Source organism: Syngnathus scovelli, chromosome 8 (assembly GCF_024217435.2).
Source record: "Syngnathus scovelli strain Florida chromosome 8, RoL_Ssco_1.2, whole genome shotgun sequence".
NCBI classification, from domain to species: domain Eukaryota; kingdom Metazoa; phylum Chordata; class Actinopteri; order Syngnathiformes; family Syngnathidae; genus Syngnathus; species Syngnathus scovelli.
The window spans coordinates 17,746,489-17,767,966 of NC_090854.1; the positions used below are offsets into that span (position 1 = coordinate 17,746,489).

At 47.5% G+C, this 21,478-nt stretch overlaps 5 protein-coding genes across 10 annotated transcripts; 2 read left to right on the plus strand and 3 right to left on the minus strand.

The window, feature by feature from the left end:
• Positions 1-791: 791 nt before the first annotated feature.
• Positions 792-4,205, plus strand: mstnb (myostatin b). Its single transcript, XM_049727787.2, has 3 exons — positions 792-1,353; positions 1,547-1,908; positions 2,683-4,205. Exons 1-3 carry the CDS (start codon positions 978-980, stop codon positions 3,061-3,063), a joined length of 1,119 nt encoding a protein of 372 aa, XP_049583744.1. The 5' UTR covers positions 792-977; the 3' UTR covers positions 3,064-4,205.
• pms1 (PMS1 homolog 1, mismatch repair system component) lies at positions 3,735-21,167 on the minus strand. 4 transcript variants are annotated; one of them, XM_068651665.1, is made up of 15 exons: positions 16,081-16,144; positions 15,700-15,834; positions 15,157-15,339; positions 14,844-14,946; positions 14,562-14,725; positions 13,160-13,276; positions 12,085-12,207; positions 11,864-12,010; positions 11,156-11,790; positions 10,283-10,738; positions 9,799-9,929; positions 8,806-8,966; positions 7,600-8,684; positions 6,429-6,757; positions 3,735-6,352 (listed from the first exon to the last, which is right to left on the minus strand). In XM_068651665.1, the coding sequence occupies exons 1-13, from the start codon at positions 16,099-16,101 to the stop codon at positions 8,484-8,486; spliced, it is 2,577 nt and encodes an 858-aa protein (XP_068507766.1). In that variant the 5' UTR covers positions 16,102-16,144; the 3' UTR covers positions 3,735-6,352; positions 6,429-6,757; positions 7,600-8,483. The 4 variants fall into 4 exon arrangements, with proteins under 4 accessions (XP_068507766.1, XP_049583728.1, XP_049583727.1 ...); XM_049727771.2 differs by lacking the exon at positions 16,081-16,144 and adding an exon at positions 21,036-21,167 and having other exon boundaries at positions 6,429-8,684; XM_049727770.2 differs by lacking the exon at positions 16,081-16,144 and adding an exon at positions 16,437-16,583 and having other exon boundaries at positions 6,429-8,684.
• ormdl1 (ORMDL sphingolipid biosynthesis regulator 1) lies at positions 16,433-18,658 on the plus strand. Its single transcript, XM_049727807.1, has 4 exons — positions 16,433-16,571; positions 17,390-17,564; positions 17,646-17,797; positions 17,871-18,658. The coding sequence occupies exons 2-4, from the start codon at positions 17,391-17,393 to the stop codon at positions 18,004-18,006; spliced, it is 462 nt and encodes a 153-aa protein (XP_049583764.1). The 5' UTR covers positions 16,433-16,571; position 17,390; the 3' UTR covers positions 18,007-18,658.
• Positions 18,619-21,140, minus strand: adat3 (adenosine deaminase tRNA specific 3). The gene is made up of 2 exons (XM_049727791.1): positions 21,036-21,140; positions 18,619-19,732 (listed from the first exon to the last, which is right to left on the minus strand). The coding sequence occupies exon 2, from the start codon at positions 19,701-19,703 to the stop codon at positions 18,735-18,737; it is 969 nt and encodes a 322-aa protein (XP_049583748.1). The 5' UTR covers positions 19,704-19,732; positions 21,036-21,140; the 3' UTR covers positions 18,619-18,734.
• On the minus strand, positions 19,835-21,169 carry alkbh6 (alkB homolog 6). Of its 3 annotated transcripts, none has more exons than XM_049727797.1 (3): positions 21,036-21,169; positions 20,834-20,909; positions 19,835-20,742 (listed from the first exon to the last, which is right to left on the minus strand). In XM_049727797.1, the coding sequence occupies exon 3, from the start codon at positions 20,735-20,737 to the stop codon at positions 20,024-20,026; it is 714 nt and encodes a 237-aa protein (XP_049583754.1). In that variant the 5' UTR covers positions 20,738-20,742; positions 20,834-20,909; positions 21,036-21,169; the 3' UTR covers positions 19,835-20,023. The 3 variants fall into 3 exon arrangements, with proteins under 3 accessions (XP_049583754.1, XP_049583753.1, XP_049583755.1); XM_049727796.1 differs by having other exon boundaries at positions 20,834-20,947; positions 21,036-21,167; XM_049727798.1 differs by lacking the exon at positions 20,834-20,909.
• Positions 21,170-21,478: the final 309 nt, after the last annotated feature.

A 21,478-nucleotide genomic window follows, 5' to 3' on the forward strand; every position in this document is an offset into this window, starting at 1 on the left:
TGCTGGAGCCTATCCCAGCCGTCATCGGGCAGTAGGCGGGGGACACCCTGAACCGGTTGCCAGCCAATCGCAGGGCACACAGAGACAGACAACCAATCGCACTCGCACTCACACCTAGGGACAATTTGGAGTCTTCAATCGGCCTACCAAGCATGTTTTTGGAATGTGGGAGGAAACCGGAGTGCCCGGAGAAAACCCACGCGGGCCCGGGGAGAACATGCAAACTCCACACAGGGAGGGCCGGAGGTGGAATCGAACCCGCACCCTCCTAACTGTGAGGCGGACGTGCTACCCAGTGCGCCACCGAGCCGCCGTTATTGAATTCCGAATAACAAATTGAATTTGAACTCAAACGTCATTGGTTAATGACAAGTGATTATTAGGTTTACAATGATTATTTAATCTAGTATGTAAAGAAGGGATTTGGTTTTTTAAAAAACGAAATAGTTTTAAAAATGGCAATGTTGTGATAGATGTTATTTCAAAACGAAGAGAACAAATTCTGTTAGGAAAAATGCATAAAGGAGAAATTTCATGTGCGTCAATGGGAACAAATATTTTCTTCGCGTGTTAGTATGTAAAAAAAAAAAGTTGCCACATTGCCGTGCCCATATTGTTACGCGCACAGTAGATGAAAATGGCGCACAAGCACATTAGATCTTGTGCAAACAAGGTCAGGTTTGCTTCCGCTGGTTGCGCAATCGCCGGACGAAAAGTCAATCTATCCACAATCTGCCCGTGACCCAGACAGCCCCCCCTCCCCTCCCCACTCCATCCCTTTATGGTTTGACAAGGAAAGAAAAAAAAGTTATCATGGTTCAAAGTCATTGTTGGCCTGGCCAGCCAATCATCGTTTTGGACGCCACCTTAAAAAAAAGTGTGTGCGTATAAAAGCGTGCGCGCTAATCAAGTGATGCCAATCAGTGTTTGGACTTGACTCCTATAGCACGCGCGTGTTTTTTGTTGTGGGGTGCAAAATGCGTTTCTCTCACGTTGGGTTGACTTTGCTCCTGCTTTTGGCTGTCGTGTGCCTGTGCGAGCAGCAGACGCAGACACAGCAGTCCTCCGGCGGGCCGGAGGAAACGTCGGAGTCGTGCTCCACCTGCGACATGCGGCAGCAAATCAAAAGCATGCGTCTGAACGCCATCAAGTACCAAATCCTGAGCAAGTTGCGCATGAAGGAGGCGCCCAACATCAGCCGCGACGTGGTCAGGCAGCTCCTGCCCAGGGCGCCGCCGCTGCAGCAGCTGCTGGACCAGTACGACGTCCTGGGGGACGACAACCGGGACGTGGTCGTGGACGACGACGATGAGCACGCTGTCACCGAGACCATCATGTTGATGGCCACTGAACGTAAGTATATCTCCAATTGGATTCTTTATCCGGTCCGGATCGCAGGCGCAACCTGAAGTCACTTTTACGCGCGTGGTCATTGCGCGCGGACATTCATTTGATTTGGAACGAGCAATTAAGCAGTAATTGATTCATGCCTGCATGCACGAACGAAGAGGAAGGCAGCTCAGTAATCGATGAATGTCTCCTTCAGCCGATCCGGCGGTGCAAACCGACGGCTGGCCCAAATGCTGCCTCTTCTCGCTGACACCCAAGTTCCAGGCGAGCCGCGTGTTGCGGGCGCAGCTGTGGGTGCACATGCGGGCGGCCGAGGAGGACAGCGCCGTCTTCCTGCAGATCTCCCGCTTGACGGACGGCGGGCGGCACGCGCGCGTGCGCTCGCTCAAACTGGACGTGAAGGCCGGCGTGGCTTCGTGGCAGAGCATCGACGTCAAGCAAGTGCTGAGCGTTTGGCTGCGCCAGCCCGACACCAACTGGGGCATCCACATCAACGCCTACGACAACGTCGGCAACGACCTGGCCGTCACCTCCGCCGAGCCGGGCGAGGAAGGACTGGTAAGATAGTCGACTTTTGGATGAATGCAAAACGCTTCGCACAATTGCCTTCACTGTATTCTGAAACAAAAGAAAACAAAACAAAAAAAAAAGCGATTGAAGGTTTCATACTGTTCTGACTGCGCCGCGTTTGGCAAAGCGGCTGCCGTCAGAGAAGCTGCAACCTGCACACCATCCATTTCTGATGGACACTGGTTGTTCTACTTCCAAAACGTTGCTCATGTAAAGTGCATTGGTTTGTTTGTATAATCATATAATTGAATATTAATAATAAATATAATAATCATCCTCCTCCTCATCATATTCAATAACAATAATAATAATTGCCTGCTGTCAAATATGATTATTTGAAATTATAACTTCATATTTATAGTATTATATTTTTTTTATTGAAATGTGTTTTTCTAAGCATATTTTTAAATATGAACAATAACACGACTGTTCTTGTGAGATTATTATTTTTTTACCGACCAAAGAGATCACTTTTCTTGCAAAGATAACGGTTTTCTTTCTCAGAAAAATATGCAAAAATGTTTCCCCCTTTAAAATTTGCTATTGTAACATAAGAACTTTTTTTTTATATATATAAATCTAGGCCAATTAGACACACTAGTTAGTAGGGGTGGAACAAAACTGGATTTGACCAGAAAACCATTCTAACCCTAACCCTTACTGAATGGAATTGTTCCACTTTCCAAAATCATTGATGCTTATCAACTGTGTTGGCACGCTGTTTCCACGTTTGTTTGTTTTTCTTTGCGCCTGTGTCTGCAGCAACCCTTCATGGAGGTGAAGCTGAGCGAGGCTCCGCGGCGCCTCCGCAGGGACTCGGGCCTGGACTGCGACGAGAACTCGCCTGAGTCTCGTTGCTGCCGTTACCCGCTCACCGTAGACTTTGAGGACTTCGGCTGGGACTGGATTATCGCGCCCAAGCGCTACAAGGCCAACTACTGCGCGGGCAAGTGCGAGTACATGCACCTGCAGAAGTACCCGCACACCCACCTGGTGAACAAGGCCAACCCCCGCGGCAACGCCGGCCCCTGCTGCACGCCCACCAAGATGTCGCCCATCAACATGCTCTACTTCAACCGCGATGTGCAGATCATCTACGGCAAGATCCCGTCCATGGTGGTGGACCGCTGCGGCTGCTCCTGAAGCCCCTCCCCCCCGCCCCGTTACGAGAGAGTAGGGAGCCGATGAGAGGGGCCACCGCCCCGCAGACCTTTCCACCCCAAAACACCAATTCCGCTCTTTTTCCTGGTGCGGTTCGAGGCCCCGATAGGCCCAAAGCGCTCAGGCGGCTGGCTTACTGCCGCTTCCTTCCGAAGGAGACGCTAACCCAACGAGGCACATATCTGACCGAAGCAAAATGTTACATAAACGTCATAAACGGTCGTCGAGCTTTAAACAAAACACTTTCAAGCTACTCTTGCAACATTATCATGAAAACAAATGTCTGACGCATGATTTGATTGAAAAGAAAATGACCAAGGCGTAAGAAACTCTCACACACACAACCCAGGCTAAACTTAACTCCTCCCCAACATATGCAAAACTTGTCTCTCAAGCCAGATGTATCACTTTGACCTCCATATTTAGGCACTATGTTCCGTCAGTCTGGCGTAATGGAACGTTGAAAAATGACAGACTGAGCACGGACGGAAGAGGATTTTCCTTGGTCAGCGTAATTGTCACTAACCGGGTCAGGTGCCCACCTCTGCTTACTAACTTGCTCCTCCCAGACAAAACTCGTCTGAGATTGTGACCACTGATCCAAACAGACTAAATTCTTCAGTCCTGTGTCCATAATCACACAGTTGAAAAGATTTTCTATACACCAACCCGCTCTTGACTTTCTAATTTCCCCAACGTATGGACTCGGTCGGGTTCAAAGCGTTGGTGGGGATGGACTCAAATAGCTCCCTTTTTCATCATCATCGACGACCTCACGACCGGATGCTTTTTCAAATCACACTCAATGGCAGGATTGAAAAGAACTCAAAGCGAAGGCACAAAGAATGCAGACAAAAGTGGAGTTTGTCCCAATGTTGACATCCGAGTACTCGTCTGCGCAATGCGGTTTGCACTACGGCACACCAAAAGGAAACAGTTGGTGGCTACGAAAGTTGTAAAAACTGATTTTTATATGTTTACATCATATGTATGCTTTTTTTTTCTTTCTATTCATAACCGCTTTCCGTACACACCAATCAAACTGCAATTTAACAAAGTAACAGATGTAATGCAGCAACTCCGTATATCGTACTTATTTTACCAAATAAAATGTTTAGCTTGGCTTTTGGTCTTTTGTTTTTCGCTAGCAAAAACGCCATCTTGGAATCAGTTTGAGTGACTTCCTTTTTGGCGGGTGTGGGCAATATTCGTCCCTGTCGTGCGTCACGTGTAGAAGACATTTCTTTTCCCAAGGCATGGGTTCCGTTCGACCCTCAAGGCTCAACATTTGCAATTTGTTTGGCAAACTGCGTCCAATAAAAAGCTCCATGTACGTGTCCCTCTTTTCAGCCCCTTCTGCTAATCGATATTTGAATGTTTTTTTGCAGCTGTTGATTTACAAGCGGGCGCAAGGCTCGACTTGACGTACTCGAAGAGCTTGGCCTCAGCAGCTGAGAATCTGTATGTCTTCAACACATGCTGTAAACCGAGAAGACACGTGGCGCCGTGCGAGCGAAAGGAACACGCAGGTCCTATCCACTGTACCTGATGGCAAAGGTGCAAATATGCTTTGAATCCCATGACTCAGCTGTTTCCTTCTTGTTGCGGGCGGGCACGGCAGCCTAATGAGAGGATGTGAAGTGACAGCGTGACCTCTGGCGGGCCCGATTGAGACTCGACTTCGAATTGAGCGCGTCCCCTGGAGAGTCGCTTCCTTTCCCCGCTGAGAGCTGGACCGGAGCCCGGCCACAAAAGCCTCGCTTTATACGTACATTTTTGACATTTTGGCCTCTTCCTCCTCTAAGAGTGCAGAAAACTGGGGAAAGGTTAGAGTCACATTTGTCAGGGAGCGTCGTTATTTTGACTTATTTGAAAGAAATGTGATACTTGAAAACAGATATGCGTACTCTTGAATCCTTCAACAGGGTATTAAGGACAATGCCGCAACAGATGCGGAGTAGTGGTGAGATATTTCTCAACCACGGCCTTCAAGTATCTCTCATGTGAAAAGAAACATCTCCTCATTTGACACAGGACAGAAAAACCAGTGTTAGCGTTGTTATCGACCCAACCCGAGGCAGAAACGGTGTTTCTCGTCTCGCCACATCGGACCTGGGTTCTGATTGAAATGGATTTTGGTCGGCCCGTGTCATTATCGCTAATGGGGGTCACTGACTGACTGACGACCGGCAGAAACGGGGCCCGGCCCGGCCCGTCCCGTCTCGCTGGAAACTTGAAAAGACTGCATGGACTATTTTTGTGCAGTCAGAAGAGCCAAACCCAAACGCACATCTGAGATCTTTCCCTCTGTCTTTCTCAAGAGAACTACAATTTTTATGATGATGAATATATTTGCTAAAACACTTGACGGGCAAACAAACCCAATGAGAGGGATCCTTGTCCTTACAAACAAACAAACAAACCACCGAGCGGCACTGCCCAAAGGTCCAAAACCTCTTGCTAACATGGCAACCTTATGTTTTGTCGGCGTGACATATCGCGCGTCGGTCCCGAGCCAGGTTGAGGCGTCCTTTGCCGTTTATGACGGCCTGAGCGCAGCGACATCTGTTTTGACGGCGGGACTCTGGAGGACTGCATCCGCCAGTGACATTCCAACTCTTGACAGGTGAGGAAGTGAGAGTGAGAGAACAGGGAAGAAGGATGTTAGGGGATACGCGAGTGCTCCAAGACAGCTGGAGACCCTGTTATTGGACACAGGTCTTGTTGTCTAACATTAACAGAACTGGAATGGATGTGACCGGGACTCGTTTTTTTTTTTTTTTTTTTTGGGGGTCTCGAGGAATGTTAAACAATCTATTTGTTTAGGGAAGCTTAATAGTCATAAAAGTAGCGTTTGGGCTTTGACTTCTTCTTTTTGCAAGTTTCCTGGTAATATTGCCTCATTTCTAGAATTGATTCTTGAAAAGACATGAAGCCTTAACAAAGTTGAACAGAGAGAATTGAAAAGAAAAGGCATTTTCTGACCAGCCTTTCTGAATCCATCCATCCATTCTGGCGAGTGCTTACCTCGCCCCTGGCTGACTTTGGTGCCATTTGGACAATTGGTGGAGTCTTCATGTAGCTACCATGCCTGCTTTTGGAACGTTGGCGCAGAACTCTCACACTCGTGTCATCGGACATATCGGCCAGTCTTCCCGCCTGGCACTTTTTGCCGCCGTTGTCACGTTCGGTGGTGTCGCAAATGGTAATGGCTTAAACAAGCCGAGGCCGGTCCGGACCGACGGCCTGTTTGTTTCGATCCCTCCCGGGTCTGCGGAAGGCAATGAAAAGTCATAAAAGCAACGCAGGACATGATAACGGCCAGATGGCCAGCTGTTGAACGCTACCTGTCTTCGGCTGAAGGAGTGATTTATCCTTTCCGTCTGCTGGCCGTTTGCTTTTTCACTTAGGGAGAAGGAATCACTATTCCTACGTGGACACTGACAGTCACCTCGGGGACGTCGTCCGATGATTTATGACTTTGTACAGCCACTGGAAGTTTAGACGCAAACTCAGTGTCCACTCCAGAAGGGTTGACAGTATGAATCAGCGTCCACGGAGGGGTTAAAGGGAGCCTTCGAAAAAAAAAAAAAACCTCCTGCCCCTCGAGCCGGCCCAGGTCCAAGGCCGCGACCCCCTCGGGAAGAGACGTGACGGTGTTGAAGAATAAATGTTCCTGAAAGAGAGGCCAAGGGAGGGCAGATTATGGAAAGCTGCTGTCAGGAGATGATATGCGGCGCGCACTCCCAACGCAAGACGGATGTGCTGGACTCTCAGCGATGTGTCAAGCGGGATTTGCAAATCTTCCAAATAGCATTCATGCCTATAGTTTGCGCGCAATGCGTTTGCAAGAGATGCAAATGATGCTGGACCCAACCAAAAATCGATTTGATTTTTTTTAAATAAGAATAAAATAAGCAGCCGAACGGAATTAGCAACATCTCTGCTGTTTTTTAATTGATTGTTATTTTGTTTAATGTAAAAATGTTAAAGGTAATGAATGAGTTACATAATGAAAAGGAAATATTTTGGTATCATTCATTGTGGCATACGTAGACTTTATTAATCTCTGCAATTAAATTTAGGGAGGGATTCAGCAACTCTCTTTTTTTTTAAATTTATATTTTAAGTCACAATGTGAAAAACGATTCCATTTCATGATGCGTCATGCGCGTCAGCTTATTCACACGTTGCAAAGTGTCACATTTGTAAACAAAAACAGGTGCTCCAATTTAAGCCAGGCACTCCTCCCAAAATAGACGGCACACGCCGTTTAATATAGATTCACGTCTTAATTTTAGATTTGATGACTGGAATGGAGAAAAAGCTCAGTGAAAGCAAATCTCGGCTCGCACCGAATGCTTTCCGAGAAGCCCCACGTGGCTCTGCGCATCGGCCGCGTAACGAGACCGTCTTGAAGAAATATTGTATTATTGCATTCTGCAAATCTGCTCAATGGTAAGGGAAGCGATGCGACAGGTGGCGGCGTCAAGACAGCTGGCAAAAGGCACTGCTGACCTTTGAATCCTCCCCAAATACCGGGATACGGCCCTCGGGCGATAAGGCGAGCGCGCCGGGAGCAGATTCCGCAGAACGCATTCGGTGACACGAGAAGCTGGGGTGCGTGTTTGCGAGAGTTTGACGCGGTGGCGGCAGCGAGGGACCAAGCGGCCCTTGCGTCACCTGCAGCAATGCTGGAGCCATACGGAAGAGGAGACCTCTCACGCTTTGACCTTTTCGCCGGCCGAACTATAATATTATCCTAAGATAAGCGATCGGATTGCACTTTTTCCCCTCGGGGGATCGGATGTCCTGCACGGGGCGGGGAGTGAAAACCCACCGGTGGCCGTATACGCCAAGGAGATTATTTCTGCGCCAGCGTTTTCCAGTCAGATGCGGCCACCTCATCAAACGAGCAGGCTTCCCATTTCATTTTTCGGTTGAACATTTGTTTTAAGGTACTGCTACTTGCAGGCCTTGCCGATATCAGCCACTAACACAAAAGTCTCAAAAGTAAATACAAATTCTGGTAAGTCCTCCTTGGCTGTAGGTGGCACTACACTGTGACAGTTTGACCCATCGGCTAATCATCATCTGCATCAGAAAGAAAGATTTTATGCTGCCATATGACTGACTGACGAGACAGAGGATGTGTACCTAATAAAGGGAATGTTCATATGTAAACAAACTAGGACGTCTTGGCTATTTTACATAGCTTTATTAAATTTAGCATGTAACAATTTTCCTTCGATGACATTTTAGCATCCATCTGCAAAAGTCTTCAAGGGGGAGCCATAATTGTTTATGTCATGTTCTGCACGCTCCGTAATAGTACATCGTCAAATTGATGGTTAGTTGTAAACATGTGACACAATGATGTGTTCATGTTTAAAATACTACCTTCACAGTTCCAAAGGTTTAAAGAGTGCTTTGGCCTGGCGCTCCGTCTGAGGGATGTCACACAGCGGCTGGAGGAAAGGCCTTCCGTGCAAACAGGTGCGCTCGCTCTCACCAAGCTGCTCTTGCATCCGTCTCAGGATGTCCTCCACGTCCTCCTTGGACAAACGCGTCGGCATCTGTCGGGCCAGTCGCACGGCTTCGGTCTGCACGTACGAGAGGGCCCGGATTCACCTACGCCGGTTCTACCGCCGCATTTGGGCTCTGGATATTGCCCGCCGTCAATGTCCTTTTTTTTTTTTTTTTTTGCCTGGCTTTATCACTCACCAGCAGGTAGTTGGAGACTTTGAGCGGGCGACACTCCTGCACAGATTTGGCCTTCCTGCGAAGAACCGCCGTCACGATCTCCCCGAGGTCCTCTAAGCCCAGGAAAGGCACGCAGTCGGCCAGCGCCGTCACTTCCAGATGTCCGTCGGTCGACACGGCGCCTGGCCGAGATGAGTGGAAAACCGGCATGAATATATTTGCGGACGAAGATTCTATCTCCGGGAAATCATAATAAATAAATATTGTGATTTACAGCTTGGCCGCTGACCAAGTCAAACCGCCGAGGGCCAAATGGAGTGTTAAATGACTAATAGAAGGCCCAGAAGACCAAAAGGAAGCGGGAAAAAAATACGGCCTGTCATTTAAAGAGGAAATATCACAAATCACGCAAATGTATATTTCTGACACAAGGCCAATGTTTTAGTTTGCATTCCAAGAAGCGACTATTCCAAGACCCCGTGTCCGACCGACTGAGGCAACACACCCCGCCGGGAGCTGGCTGGCAGCGAGCGATGAAAATTCCTCAAATTCTTTCAAAGGGCAATCATTGCCATCACCTGCACGCTGGGCTACAGATCCGCTGAAAAGGTCGCCGTGTCGGGCAAAACACCAACTCGGACTGCGGCGAAGCCGTTCGGCAACAAAAACAAGCTGAGAAATAATCCCGCTAATGAAGACAAAATGCTGCCAAACACTGACTGAGCGCCGATTATGTTATGAAAGGTGCTTCTTGCCGCTTTGTTTGCTGCCATCATGTAATATTAGATAGTACTTAGAAGAGTCATTCTTAGAAGATTGATGCTAAAAAAATACAAAACAGCAGCTCCTTTAAATGAGCCAACTTGCTTCAATTTGAAGGAACAAGAATCATATTCAGAGCCACTCTAGAGGTTTGACTTTCTTTTCATCTGAAAGATGACTCTGCCGCAGGTTATTGATCCGGATAATAACTGATCAAACCTTTCCTCTCTGCACTGTCAGCGTTTGGTTCACCTGGCGTGAGTCTGATTCGAAATCCGTTGGCCACCAGTCTTGGGTCGGAGATGAACACCCTGCCGTTGACATCGGGGCTGGCTCTCTCCATGTTGCACAAAGTCTCCATGTGGTCTCGTCCCCCTAAACTTCTGCACGGGGGACAATGGAGCAACATCAGCAGTGTCAATTGCTTTGCAAATATTTTAGGTATAATAAAAAACAAATGTTAAAATTTAATTCAACTAACGTTATGGGGGAGGGGGGTAAATTGAACGAGCAAATATTGCAGGACTCTTGCTAATATTAACTCGTGATGAGTGAATGGCATCGAGACCAAGTATCCGTATCAGGCCGGATCGGAAGCCATCGAGTACTCGGGCTGCTGACAACAGTCCGATACTTACTCCCGATGTTGGCGGAACATTCATATTCTGCCATTTCTAATTTGGTACTAAAAGCATTGTTGGAGGGTGGCCAGCGGCGTTTGCGAGTGATGCGTTACCCTTCTGTTACTTGCAGAGCGTTTTGCAGAGTGACCGCTGGAACCATTTGATTCTGCAGGAGTCTCTTCAGCAGCAAGCTCTCCTGGACCCGAAAGGGGTTTAACAACATCAGCCTCTGACCACATAAAATGATCCAGACGCTCTGAGAGGGCAGCCGGTTTATAAGATGGAGCCCCCGCGGCGCCGCCGTGTTCCGGGTCGCCCAGAGGCGCCGGAGCCGTGCGCCCAGGCTGGACACGCAACAAGGGAGGGGTTGACAGGGCTTTGGAGTCCGGGGCTTCTTCTGAGGCGGCGGAGCTGAGAAGAGCTCGTCCAGCAGCTGCTGGTTGGACAGTGGCGTCTTGCGCTTCCAAGCCAGAGCGGGGCTGGCGGGCTTCTCTTTCCAACCGCCGGCGAGTTTGGCAGCGCAAGTGCGTTTGTGGTGCTCCTGGTGCTTTTGGGCCTTCTCCTCATACCTGTGAAATACAGACACCAAAAAAGGGACTGAAACCTGAAATGCATGACGTTGAGCAGCAAAGCAGGTTCCTCTTTGGAAACTGGATAAAATATCCTCCAAATGATCAGATATGAAACTATGACAAATGAGAGTGACGAGACCACAAATTTTTTTTTTTTTCTTCTCTCTCTTGCCGCGAAATGACTCCATCCCTGCCTAACTTGACAAATGTTAAATCCTTTGACTCGCAGGGGGGGGCCGAAAAGGGTCAAACGCTAAGGCTCATTACGTCCATGTGTTGGCTGCCAACTCTGTTCTTGACAAGCCAACTTTGTGTCACTTCCCTGAGCACCGGTGAAGTAAGTGTGGATGAACACAAACAACGGTGAGAACCGGCAAATGTCACGCTCGTCTTTCGACGACTTTTCAAACTTACTTCTTGCGCTCGTCCTCCATGAGCTTCTTCCACCTGTTATCGACGGCGTCGCTGATCTCCTTTAGGCTGGCGCTCGGTTTCTCCCTCAGAACTTCCACGCGAGCTTGCTTCTCAAACAGGGCGACCGGAGACAGCGGCGCTCTCATTGTCCGGTTGCTGATGAGGTCAAAGGCGGTCAGAGCCGCTCGCTTTTCTGTGATGACGTTGAACGTCTTTTTGTTTGTCTCCGTCTGCTCGGCGGCTTGATGGATTCTGACGGGCTGCAGGGGCTCTCCCGATACCGGGTCTGTCAGCGCCGTGCCCCTACTCCAGTCTTCCGCCGATATGCGCGGTCCGCTCACGTCCACCTCGAGTTCTTCGGGGACTTCACTTGGCACGTGTCCAGTTTGGTCATCACCTAGAGAGAAGTTGGAATCAAATCCGTCGGGCGCCTGGCCGACAATCTGGTCCTCCGGCGCCGAGGAGCTACCGTCGGAAGCCCGCCCGCTCGGTGGCGCGGTGGCATCCTCTGGCTCTCCAGCGGCAGATGGCAAAGATGAGGTACCGCGGCCGATCTGATCGGCCGGAGTGTGGCAAGCGGGCCGATACCCGTAGAGCGAAACCAGCAGCGCTTCCAACGCGGTAAACAAGGCTTCCTAAAGGCAAAGAGAGACGTGATCGCGATATCAGGCCGCTCTCATTCGTCACTTTTGAAGCGTCCCCAAATACCTTATTGTGGAGAAGAACCTGGGTCTTGTCAGGCGTGAGATTGACATCTAACGCCGAGGGGGAAACGGTGATTTCGAGCGTCAGGATGGGGTAGCGGTTTTGCGCCGACTCGTCCGCATACTGCGCGGCGTAGTGTTGGCGAAGTAGCTGACGAAGGAACACAAATTGAAAAGAAGAGAATGATGCTTTGAAAACAAAGAGTGTTGCATCCAGGAGCAGACCTTCATGATGTCCTTATGGTGGACGGGACGATCGTTGACGAATATGAACGTTTTGTCTGGAACGCACGTGCTGGTCAAAGCGACGTCTGCTCCCGGCTTTGGGAAAAAACCCTCGAGAAGAATCTTAAAAGTATAGAGAGGCAAAGAAAACACGTTAAGGTGGCTACAAAGGACATTATCAACATTTGGACACACCTGGGAGCAAAACTTTGACGGGTGGCCATAAAATCCAACAATCCTCCTCAAACGTCCATTTTGAAAGCAAGCTTGTAAGACATTACGAGCGCTATGAACCTTGTATGGATTCCAGGTGGCCGCGCTTTTTATGCCCACGGCCTCGGGCTCATTATTTGCAGCGCTCGTCAATAAACGAAGTACGCTTTCATTTGAGGGCCACATGTGTTCCTCCTCCTTTCTGCTCATTACGATCACTTTATGGCAACGCAAAAGGCGACTCCTTGCCCTCCAAGGGCGCTAAGTCGAAGGAAAGATGGCGTAAAACGGTCGCCGCGTTCGATTGCCATTGTCCACCCCCTCGGCTCCCCTCGATCACCAACAAAGTGGAGACAAATCTCGAAAGGTCGATCTCGTAACGGTGGCGAATCAACAACAGGCAAAAGAGAAAAATGAGGTGCTGCTCCATATCTGTCAGAGCGCATTCGTCGTGAACACGGCACCTACCGCGATTACCGCTCAAAGCGTAATTCACTTAGCGTCAGCACAACAAAGCAATTGCTCACTCTTCATCAGGAAAGAAGGAGAAGTTGGCGAGCACCCCACTCAGCACAATTGCTGGCTCCAGACCAGCGCAGGCTTCTTGGCTATTAGCTCACGCTCAAGTGTAACGTGGACTCTCATCCATCTTCTATAGACAATCTCCTTGTTATGCTTACAGCCGGATTGATTTTCACTGATGGAGGCAGCACTTCATCACGTGCCGTGTCAATCGGTGGAGGATGCGCATACGCTAATGTGTCAGAGGAAATTTCTCCCCAATTTTTGCCAGGGTCAAATGAATTGAGTGAGCATTTAAGAGAAACATTAATATATTAATATTAAGCAGACGCTTTCCAACCTCTGCTTGCTCCTGACGATGGTGACACGGGAGCAGGTTAGCGAGTGTGCTGGAGCCCAGCGTAGCCAGGAGGGCGCTCTTGCGGTCGGCCGCCTTGGCCTTCTGCCACACCGCCACCTGGAACAACGGGACACCCGTGCAACGTTACTTTTGCCATCCCTAAAACGAATATAGAAATAGCAGGAGAAGGCAAGCAAGCATCAAAAAAAAATATATATGAATACTTTTTTTGTTGACATGACCTATTTGAGGAATTAATTAAACAGGCCTGGGGGTCTAAGTGACTCACGACCGACCGTATTTGCTGTTTCTGAGAAGCGAATGAAAGAGCAGCCAGGCAATAAACAAAGCAAACAAAACTTCCTATTGCAATTGTCAAAGGTAATAAACACAACGAAATAATAAAACGGAATCAATGTGGAACTAAGCACTAAGCAACTAACCGTGAAACATGACACACGGCCCGCTTGTAAAGGATAGGGGCCGGCCAGAGCTGAATGTACCAAACGGGGGCATTCATTGCTCACCGTTAACAACCTGGAAAGGGATTTCTAGGAACGCCATGCACGTCGGCGCCGCCGTACCCTCTCGCTGACCCGTGGCGCAGCCTACATACACGCGGCCTGAAACTCAAACTGCGGCTGAGTTCAGCAACTTACTCAAGCGTCATAATCGGCTAAATCCGAGTTGACGCTTGCTCATATTTGTGTTTGCGAGCGCCTCACGGCCGTGATTAGCTTCGCCTAGAAAGGCACAGTAAAGTCACTCCTGTGCCAAGAGCGAGGAAACGCAGCAAATCCAATCAGCCTAATGGAAAAAGATTCAAATAGAGATTCAAAATCAAACAACAACAATAAAATTGACTGCGTAACCAACCAAGATAACCCGTTTGAAAATTGAACAAAAGTGAATTTTCATTTGATATTTCCTGCTCTTGTCACAATGGTTTCTCAGAAACAGCAATAAATAAATGCAAACTTGATTTTTTTCAATTTTTTAATGTCTTCAAATAATTTGGGAAATATTTAGACACCGCTGTATGTATGTGACGACATTTCTCTCACGTGGGAAAAGAGAGGGAATATACTAGGAGTATTTTGTTACGTAGTGTAAATCGCTAACTTTCATTTTTCTCAGTGTACACAATTGAAAACATGAGAAGGATTCCGAGGACACCTTGTGGCTGTACTCACTTGTAACATGTCTAACACATGATATTGTTAAGCCTCATGTTCTGTTTCTTGGGCAAAAAAAAAAAAAAAAAGGCCTTTGCGTGTGTTGTGTTAATATTCAATAGACAAAGCGTAAAAATTGCTCGACTTTTAAACTTCATAACGGCAAGGTTACACTAAACATTTGAGGCTGTGTTTAAAGGTGGTGATAGAAGATGGAGGCTGCTTACCTTGTTGTGTGAGAGTGTGAGTCTCAATTGGGGTTTTATGATGGCGTAGGCCACAAGCAGGTCCTGCATTTTTTTCAATTCGTCCTTGCACCTCTTCGCCGACGAATAGTATTGTCGTCTCACGGGAAGGTTCTTGAAAAGTTTCATGACGCTAACCGTTGTACCTGTAAGACGCGTCATCCACAATCATCAATTCATCAAAGAAGACATAGCATTGGGAAAAAAAAGGTTCATAGTTTTCAAACAGTTGATGACAAAATTGAATATTAAATGATGCCTTGCCTTGGCCAAAGTGAGTTGGCTTCTGAGAAACGATGCTGCCTTGGGCGTTAAGAGTGTACTGGGTGCTGATGTCATCGTTCTCGCTCTTGGTAGTGATGGTAACCTGGAGCGAGATCATAAAAAAACACAGAAAACGATAATCAAACCGTGTCAAAAAAAAATCAGAGATAAATGTTTAATAAAATGTAACAAAGATGTGGTTGTGTAAAACTACATTGCATACAATTATTTGATTAATCAAAGGTCTAATCAATAATTAATGCTCAATATCACACAAGACAACATCTAAATTAAAATCCTGTGAGCCTCTAACCTCTGCCACGGCGCAAACAGAACCAAGCGCCTCGCCCCTGAAGCCGTACGTCTGGAGGCGCTCCAGGTCCTCGTGGTTATGGATCTTGGAGGTGAAATGGCGCACGGCCATCACGGGGGCGTCGGCAGCTTTGATTCCGCAGCCGTTGTCGCGAACCTCGATTCGATCCAGGCCGTAGTTCTCCTACGGTAGCAAATCAAAGAGAGAATTTCCATATGCTTTTTGTACAAGGAGGTTTGGTAAGGCAAGCTGCTTCGATTTGCAAAAGACTAACGAAGAGTTTTCACTTGTGGAGGCAGCACTTCAGAAAATGGTCAATTGGCGTGTGAATAACTTGAACTGCTACTCTTACCAGCTCAAAAGCCCAGCTTTACTGACTGCCACCCCAAGACTTTGACCACAAATTGTAACAATTCCTAATTCCCCTAATCTTGACGAACTCTTGACACACAATTTCAAAAGACCACGTTTAGACATATTTTGAAGAAACACGGAGCTCACTGAAGAATGACAGTTGTGTCATTTCACTCATGTCAATAGTACCAGTTTGATGTCAATGATTGAAGCTCCAGCATCGAGTGCGTTCTCAAGCAGTTCTTTCACTACATTCGTCATCGAAGTGATGACCTGTGAGCTGGACAAGAGCCGCACGGTATCTGCGGGCAGCTGCTTCATGACCTAAACGATACAAAAACAAATGAGGGGAATATGTACTACTTGTGACTGAAGAGGGACCATGTGTCGCAAAAAGATGACGTCATGTAGTAATGCTATTTTGAAGCTAAATATTGACTGATTGCGCTCGCTGCGGCTGTTTGAAAGCAACTAAGGCGTTAATAAATAGTCACGCGGATATTCACACGTTACTACCAAGCCTGAATGTTACATCAAATAAAAATAAAAAACGGTGCGGCGTTAAATCACCTCGTCCGGAGTCAGCAACATAAACAAACACGGAGACTATTTCCCGCCCGGTTAACTAAGCGCTTGATTGGTTGAAACGGAGAAGTAGGCGTTAATAAACTACTTACTTTGCCCTGAATTAAAACTGCAAGGCACGTGATCATAGCAATTTCATCTTCATTCGGCGTTAATACTAAATGCAATAAAAAATGCACGTACTTTTACAATATATAATACTGCAGTGTGCATGTAAATTTAATACAATCACGCACTATTAGCCCAAATGTAAACTTGTAATTGCCTGCAAGTCATTTAGTAACATTGCATGACGTCACGTAATATCATTGCATGACGTCACGCGTTCGGTATCCACCTACTTCCGCACTGTGTCTCACTGCGCCCGTCGCCGTTGGCTAAGTGAAGCACATCAACAAAAACAACAAGGTTGTTTTCTTTTGCCCTCCGTAGCAGATCGCCACTCCAAGCTCTTCCTCGACTCGCTGCTAGAACATGTAAGTGTCCGGGACCTTTGGATTTCCATTTTTCACCTAATCGAACGAAAAGTAGATTTACACACCATCTGCTACACATCAACAGTAAGATTGTCTACTGCTAGATGTGAAACACTACACAAAATGTATATTTCCACTCAGTAACAATGCAAAATAACTGAATTGCGATTATATTTCAGATGTTTGTTCCAGTTTTGTCAATTGTGACGCACCGATCTTATCTAACATCTGTTGCCCCGAGTTGGCTTGGAGTCTCTTTGTGGACGAGAATACCGTATACGTGTGTGCTTTGTTTTTTTTTTTTTACTTAATTTTTACATAATGAAAAGAGCACGTATAAATAAACAGATTTTAAAACATTTAGTGCCTCACGTTGGAGAGATTGCTTGTTTTGTTCACTTAAAAGCATCTCGATGTCTTTTTTTCCTCCGAGTCAATTTAATTAATTTATTAATGATTAATAATATTTTTAAATTAATGTATTAATTATTAATAATAATTTTTAATTAATAATTTTCTTTATTTAATCTGCAATATAACAGGTTTCACTATGTGTTGTTGCAAACAGTGCAAGCATTCATCCAAGCTGGAAGCTGAAATCGGGCCAGGGAGCAAAGTTCAACAAGACTTCAGTTCAGTTTCTTGGTATCAGATTTTGGGCTAAAGTTCAAGTCTGGACGTTCTTTGGACCATTTGTGTCATGGTTTCAAAATAGTGTCCCAAATGTCCTATATTTGGAATCGTTCATTAGTGTGTCCTGGAATGCTGAGCGAGATAAATTATTATTATTATATTATCGTGCGTGTGTTCCAGAGCAGAATGAATGTGGGTGTGGCACACAGCGAGGTGAACCCCAACACGCGGGTCATGAACAGTCGCGGCATCTGGCTGAGCTACGCGTTGGGCGTGGGGATCCTTCACGTTGTGCTCCTGAGCATTCCCTTCTTCAGCGTGCCGCTGGTGTGGACGCTCACCAACGTCATCCACAACTTGGTGAGAAGAACACAGCTGCCAGTTCCGTTTTTCTTAACGTTCCTTTGGTCGTTTTAACAAGGTCCTTTTGCCACGCTGCAGGGAATGTACGTGTTCATGCACGCGGTAAAAGGGACGCCCTTCGAGACCCCCGATCAGGGCAAGGCCAGACTTCTCACGCATTGGGAACAGCTGGATTACGGCGTACAGTTCACGTCCTCCAGAAAGTTCTTCACCATTTCCCCCATCATCCTGTAAGTTAGTCAGCAAGCATCCAATTCTTCGCTGTCGGTCCCACGCCGATTTACTATCTTGTTTTGTTCCCAGTTATTTCTTGGCGAGCTTCTACACCAAATACGACGCGATGCACTTCTTCATCAACACGGCGTCGCTTCTCAGCGTGCTCATCCCCAAGCTACCGCAGCTGCACGGCGTGAGACTCTTTGGGATCAACAAGTACTGAGTCCTTCTCGACGGCGTCTTTCCTCTTGGCGTGTTACGCAAAATGCAACACGTGGCGCAATTATGAGGATCAGCGAGAGAAAAACTTTTGTAATCACGGGAGCTTCTGAGGACCGGATGCCGTGCGTGTTTCTGATTTGGGTGAAACGTCACATTTTTAAGTCAAAGCTACATTTTAGTCATCTACATGAATGCAGTTTGAGTTGGGTCTGACCCGGGCTGGCCCAGGTATCAGCAAAGTGATTGTTTTTGTTTGTTATTCTCCGACCTGAATTGACAAGCTGAAGCTACGTTTGTTGCTTTTAACCACGGCAATACTTCAAATGTATTTTTCCCAGCAAACAAAAATGTTTACCTCTGTCAAGACTGTCAAATTATTCCCCATTAAGTAACGGAATGGAATTTTTACTGTTAAACTACGTATATATATGTGTGTGTGTGTGTGTATGTATATATATATATATATATATTCTATGAATACTTTAAGTCAATCACTGGGCGGGTGTTTTGTGCATTTCTTTTGAGAATGTGAACGTTTTTGTGGTGTAAAATGGTATTGTGGAAGTGAGGGAAATGTCTTCTTATTGATTAAGGAAAGTTGAAACTTCTCGTATCCTATTAAATTGTTTATGCCTCTCTGTGCAATCCAACAATTGTTCCGCGTGTGGCACATTTTTTGTCAAAATATTTCAAAAGTACACATTGTATAAAAGTCCAAAAATATACATTTCAAAGAGACAGTCCCTCCAGCTCCTCGCACTCTTGTCCCATGACTCCTTTGTAAACCTCAAAGCGATGGTTCAGGTCTTTCAGCGCATGGAGTTTGAACCTAGTCCCCAGCGCTCCGTCAGCAAAGGCCGCCCCGTAGAAGACCCGAGCGATCCGCGAGTGGACCAGCGCCATGGCACACATGACGCAGGGCTCTCTGGTCACGTACAGGTCGTAGCCGGTGCAGATGTATGGCTGCTCGGCCGAGTCCAAGGCGGGTGTAGAGCGGCAAGCGGGGTAGGCGTCCCACCGGTGGCGACCGCCGCCTTGCCCTCGGCCCACTAAGTCGATGCACACCATGACGGCGTGATGCAGAGGCCGTCGCCCTCGACAATCGTGGCCCACTGCCACTATTCTCTCAGAAACCGGGTCCACCACCGCGGCCCCCACGGCCTCCATCCCCAAGGCCTTCCCTTCTCGGGCGGCGGCCAAAGCCACCGACATGTAAGCGTGCATTTGGGCCTTCTGAGCCGGGCCGAAGGACTCTCCTCGGAGGGCCTCGGTCAACTGCTTGTCTTCCTTGAAGGAGGTGGGCCAGTGCTTGCTTGCTAGCTCAAATTGGGGTCTGGTCAAAGGGGGTCGGACGGGGACCTTGACCACAAAGGGTTCGCCCAGCCCGTCACATTCCACGCATGACAAGTCTGAGTCTGGAACTTTACTGACAGGACACAGGAGGATTTCCAGCGAGTGAGGGCGGCCATCCTGCACCGCGGCGGGCCGAACCCTCTTGAGGTGCTGGAGACCCGTCAAGGGGTAGCGGTCGTTGAGCTCTCCGACCAATCGGGACGTCGCTTGCTTGTCGAGGACGGGCGCGGCAAAGAAGTCAATCATCTCTACGGCATGAGTCTGCTCGTCCGACAGGACAGGGTACGCCGTCCAGGAGTCGGAGTCGCACGCTTCGCTTTTCCGCCGCTTGCTCGCCGGTTCCATTTTATTTTCTTTGTTTTGTTTATGTCCTCCTGTCAGACCAAATTGGAGCAGGTTAGCGTCGGCACATGGCAGTGGGACTGGCCAGATTCTAGTCTCTCGGTTCATTGATACAAAAATGCAATTTGACAGAATTGTTTGATTTCACACTTGTGTGCGCACTTTTATTTTTTTCATGTTCAAGTCAAAATGACAATGAAGTTTATCTGTCATTATGCAGAAAGATTTGTGTTCACACATTTCCATTTCCATGATCCAAATTCACTTAACTTCCACTATATGACAAAAGTTTAGCATTCACGTAGTCCACTGTTTTCCTTCGATTACTTCCGCCCAAGCAGCAGCTTGGTCTTCAAGACTTTGGGGACGTGTCGAATGGTCAGCGAAACTCTGGTCCCTCGAGTCAGCGTCTCGCCCGGCCGGGCCACAGCGCCGTGCAAGTTCAGCACCTTGTCCGTCAGAACGTCCATCTCACGAGCTCCGATGCCGTGGAGAAGCTTCCGGTACGCGTCGTCCTGAAGCACCAACAAGCTGCGTGGCCTCAAGAGCAGAGAGAAAAGATGCCGGTCCTCCTCCAATGTGTTGACGGCGTCATCGTCGCCCTCCACCCGGCTGACGGGCGTGTAAAAATCCAGGAGGCCGTGCGAGCCCAGGGTGACAGTTGTGACCGTCGGGTGGTACAGGGGTCCATCCTCGTGGGGCATAATCCCCTCTCCTGGTTTGTACTCATTCACCAGCACATGGTTGGCTGTTTTCCCATCGAAAGCCCCGTGCGAAGAAACTTTCTGGCAATAATTGTGAAGCCATGCGGGGATCTTCTCCTCCAGCATCCCTTTGGGATGTGGCAACCCTCCCCAGTTCTGCAGCCTCCTTCCGGACAACTGGGTCCACTTGGGTTTGGGGGACTGATAGACCTGCTGCAGGAGGTAGGCCTCCTCCTCAGCAGATATGAAATCAGGTATGTAATAGACTGTCGGGGGAGCACCGGGCACGACAAATTGTCTCAATTCCTGGGAAATAGATGTCGGATGTTCCATGTCTCCTTCAGGGCGAAATTATATGGAAAAGTTGGCGATAAAAACTCAGTTCAAAAAAAGTGCAGACACCATCACGAGGGAGCAGGAAGCACAAACCCAAAACGTTGCAGCAATACTGTGGCTGAAGTGAGGAAGACGTCTTTATTCCATGACTGTCTGCCAACAACTGTGGCTAGATATTGTCATCGAAGAAACAAAGACACCATGATCCTGAGGTCCACCACAAAACAACACAAAATACAGCCATAACGTCGCATTGATAAGTAGCATGAATAAAGTTACTAATAAGCATCCTTACCTTCGTTTGGACATCAATTTGATGATCCTCCAGCGTAAAAAGAGCCAATTACAACGTGACTCGAGCTGCAGCGACTTGGTGCAGCTGACTAAAGTGTCCCCCTCATCTAAACGGAAATAACGTAATTTAACGCCATCCTGCTTGAACATGTGACACTGCTAGGGCCACAATAACAACAAAATCGAAGTAATTCAAGAAAAATACCATACTTTTGTAAATGCTTTCCTGGGTTTATTTTATTATATTTTATTTATTGTTTATATTATTTTATGTCCTAATAAATGTCACTATGCTAACAAGATACTCCGGAGGGATTAGGAAACGAAGAAGAAGACGAATAATTTTCCACTATTATTATTATGGATGTTTCTATTTATTTATTTTAATTGCACTGCACGTCATCGCATTGAGGTGCCAAACAGGGATGACGACATAGTAGTCGA